The sequence below is a fragment of the Sinohyriopsis cumingii genome, chromosome 19 (genome assembly GCF_028554795.1).
Source record: "Sinohyriopsis cumingii isolate HCF-2022 chromosome 19, ASM2855479v2, whole genome shotgun sequence".
NCBI classification, from domain to species: domain Eukaryota; kingdom Metazoa; phylum Mollusca; class Bivalvia; order Unionida; family Unionidae; genus Sinohyriopsis; species Sinohyriopsis cumingii.
Genome location: NC_142979.1, coordinates 63567881 through 63571832, shown reverse-complemented (window position 1 = coordinate 63571832; position 3952 = coordinate 63567881). Strand labels below are relative to the sequence as shown.

The window sequence follows — 3952 nt, the reverse complement described above, 5'->3', positions numbered from 1 at the left end:
ACCTTTATACGCGAAATATTGCGGATTTTCGTGGGAAAATAATGTATATGACAATTGTCAGGGTGTAGTTTTGGACGTTCAGCAAGATGCAGTTTTGGGCCTACCGGTTTTGAGCTCCTCAGTTTACATTTGCTTGCCCCTATAATATATAGCGTAAATGACATGCAGGCACAATATCAACTACAAAGTTGTCTTCGTTTGTTTTGAATAAAATCATCATTCTGATTAGTACAACTATTTTCTCTGAAAAAATTAATCCAAAAATAAAACAATCATCGTATGACAGACAGATATATAGATAGATAGATATATAGATAGATAGTTATCAGAAACAACACGGTAATCTTAATAACAAATACTTTATTATGTAGGCCAACAATGAGACATAATACAATGCAATTTTTAATAAAGCAACATTGTGAGATCTTTTCCTTTGAGTCTTTTTGGCATCATACTTATCTCTTCTTTGTTTAACACCACTGAAGACATATCATTAAAACATTTTGAGGTAACACGTGTAAATATCACAATTCCCAATAAATAGGGACATTATTGAAACTTCAGGCAATCATACAGATCTTTATGAACTTATTTTTGCAATATCTAGTTTAAATTTTTTTTATCGTAAATGAAGAGAATAAGTTTACAAATGAACTACTATTGTGTATTGATACAACTGTGAAGGATACTTTATTAATTTACTCATTTTAATGTGAAGCTACACACATACACTGATATAAACAGACTTTATTTTCTAGACAAGAAATACATTTAATGCTTTAGAAAGGCTACATAGATATGGTCATCTGAACGAATACGTACAGTATTCTTTTTAAAATTAGTTGTGGTTAATTAATGTTATGTAAATGTAAATATGACTACCCAACATGGTCGTTTTCCCACACACAAAAATGATATCTGATGGCAAAAATTAATAGACAAATCTGTATATACAAATGAAATAACATGGTCAATGATCATGTATACTAAAAAATCAGAATTATTTCTGAACGATTTTATTTTCTTATTTATTTTCTGGGTAATGAATATCCACGAAATTAAATCCGACCCAGAAAAGTTATGTTTCAATTTCAATTGGTTGACGAGGTAAATTAAGTTTTAGTTTCCACAAAATAGCATTTCCAGGAATTCGTCCGATTTACCTTATTGCAACAATGAATATGTATAATTTACAAAAGTGTAACATAAGCAAAAAGAAAACTTGATTATGTTAACTCTTATTAAAATTTTTAATACATTATTGTTAAACTTGAAACTTATTGAAATCTGGATTGCTCAAAACAAATAAACAAGCAGAGAAAACAAATACAAGCGAAGAAACAAACAAAAAGCAAACAAAATAAATATATATGTCCTTGCGTACATCAAAGAAATTCACTTCCATTTGTAAAATGTTGCCTCTTTTGGACATATTGGTCTCACATTAGATTAATTTGTGTAGCCTATACATACATACGTACGTGCGTGCGTACACACACACACACACACACACATACATACATACACGCATGCCATAATATGCTATAAAATCCGTTACGCACAACTGTCACACATGAAAATATTAAATTAATTGCACTACCCCGATAAAATTCGTGACAGAATATAGCTATTTAAAATATGATACAACAAAATTCCAACGGCAGTGAGACAGCTTGTAAATAAATTCATATGACTACTATCATGTGCAATAACCCTCAATTGTGTTACTAACAACCTGTATAAATAAATAAATAAATAAATAAATAAATAAGTTTCGTTATTCCGGTATCAAACGAAACGTGCCTGCGAGATGGTTGTCTGTTTGAGTTTATGCTTATATGTTAGATACTGTCGAAGACTTCGAAATGGTCATTAACAAAAATATAAATTAGAAAATAAAATAAAAAACTTTTAAGCACTCTCTGATGTACAAATTACGGAAAATTATTAAGTTTGCTACGTGGCTAAAATAGTGAATCGAACACAAATATCAAAGAGCTTTGGATCATCAAAATGTCTTCTTGGACTTGTGCGGCAAATTTTACATATTTTTTCAAAGTTATCTTAGTTTTCTAAATAATGTACCGCCAAGTTTATATCTAAACCTATTTCTTTTTGGCGATGACAGGCGTTGATTTGCAAGATTCTGTATATTTCCATTTATCGATTCAATACATCATACTCTCCATTGATGACATTTATATATTATGGAATTACCTTACCAGATCCATATTATTCTATTGTAAAATGTTGTTGTATTTTTTGTTTTTTTCTAACTTAAGCGTAGTCGATGCTTGAACTGGTGCCACTAACTGTTCTCCGACCCCCGCACGTGTAACCAACAGCAATGTCCATTGATCGTCTCTCGTACCGGTAAAGGCCGCTAACGCATTCAATTTGTTGTAGATATTCAACGTTCTGGATTATTGGGATGCAGTCTAAATCTCCTTTAGAGCCAATGCACGTGACACATTTTGACTTCGCGGTTAGATAAGTAGAAGGGTACCGTTGAGGATCGTGGCTGTCCACGTAATACCATGGACACGTGGAACGTGCGTATACTGGAATGTCGCTTCCGCGCATCGGTTCTAATGGGCACGTGTTCGTCCCATACGCTTGGCTGTCGTGTGCCAATTTTGTGATGTCCCAATTTGATGTCATCTGTCCGTCGGCAAGACGTGGCGGGAAAAAGAAATTGACGGTTTTGTTGTACTGTACCAACTTGTCATACTGAAGGCTGAGATTGCTTGGAACTTGACAGGTCAGCGGGGCACCTAGTGCTGTCTCCGTGCAGAATATAACGAACAGCACGGCCGACACAATACTGAAGAATGGTGTTTCCATCTGTAAAAATAATAATTATTTATGTAATAGTTTGTTTGCCCTGTTATATAGATAAACACATCGCTATATTATTAACATCAGAATCTTCGTCACCTTTAGTCTTGTATTTTTTGTTAAAATGAACGAGAAATGCAATTTATGTTTCTTTAAAATTAAATTTATTGGCCTAGTGTCGCAATAAGACAATTCTGCATTTGTGTTAATTTGAATATTCTCACGAGATTTTTATGTTTAGAAATTTGTTTTAATTTTGTAATTTGTTTTATAGGAATAATTGTAATTTACTGTTGTTGTATGTTGGGAAGCTGCTTAAGATAGTTTACAAAATTAGATAAAATAAAATTTAACCAACCAAACATTTTCCTCATATTTTCATTGACTCTAAATGCATATGCGTATTTTCTGATCCGGTGTTTTGGTACATTTATATTGACTTAATTATCCACAAGTATTAATTATTCAGTCAGTTTCAAGGGTTAATCGCCTCTGTATAGAATAAGATAAACTTAAAGTCTATTTATAATCGATTTGTGATCAAAGATAACTTATCATATAGACATGATTCATTCATAGATATTTTAAATTAAAATCTCCAGAAAATCAACTTAATGCATAAAGTCGTTGAATTGTGTCCCATGTTATTATTATTATTATTATTGTAAACTGTGATTTGTGACAATATAATGCTGCACAAATAGATTCTAGATATCATTCTTTATCGTATGGATTTTTTAAAATACGGAGTGCTGGCAGTTTTGATAGATAACTTACCTTGGTATTAATATTTCCACTATTTCTTTTCTTCTGAACAAAAATAGATTTATCGTTTGAATAAATGTATTTCTTTTCAGATAGACCTTTTTAAAATATAGATCTATTACTATTCCACTTGTCTTAGGGCATGAGTCTGAATTTAGAAGACAGAAAACTGGTTTAAATAGGAAACTACTACTGCTCGCGTGAACCAATCGGTTATTTTCCTCTTCCTCTAACCCGGAACAAAGTTGTCATCGGTTACTCCAGCGCAACTCTTTTGTTGTCGTCCATTATCAACACTCAGCAAGGAGTGAATACTATGAATTCCCCCTTCTAAATATAGCAACATGTT

General features: G+C 32.1%; 1 protein-coding gene across 1 annotated transcript; it reads right to left on the bottom strand.

Moving 5' to 3' along the window:
- Positions 1-365: 365 nt before the first annotated feature.
- On the bottom strand, positions 366-3744 carry LOC149775838 (interleukin 17-like protein). The gene is made up of 2 exons (XM_089943801.1): positions 3616-3744; positions 366-2844 (listed from the first exon to the last, which is right to left on the bottom strand). Exon 2 carries the CDS (start codon positions 2842-2844, stop codon positions 2278-2280), a length of 567 nt encoding a protein of 188 aa, XP_089799927.1. The 5' UTR covers positions 3616-3744; the 3' UTR covers positions 366-2277.
- Positions 3745-3952: the final 208 nt, after the last annotated feature.

Bases quoted from the DNA above. Each gene is read 5' to 3' on its own strand.
- LOC149775838 (XM_089943801.1), bottom strand. From the start codon at position 2,844: ATGGAAACACCATTCTTCAGTATTGTGTCGGCCGTGCTGTTCGTTATA.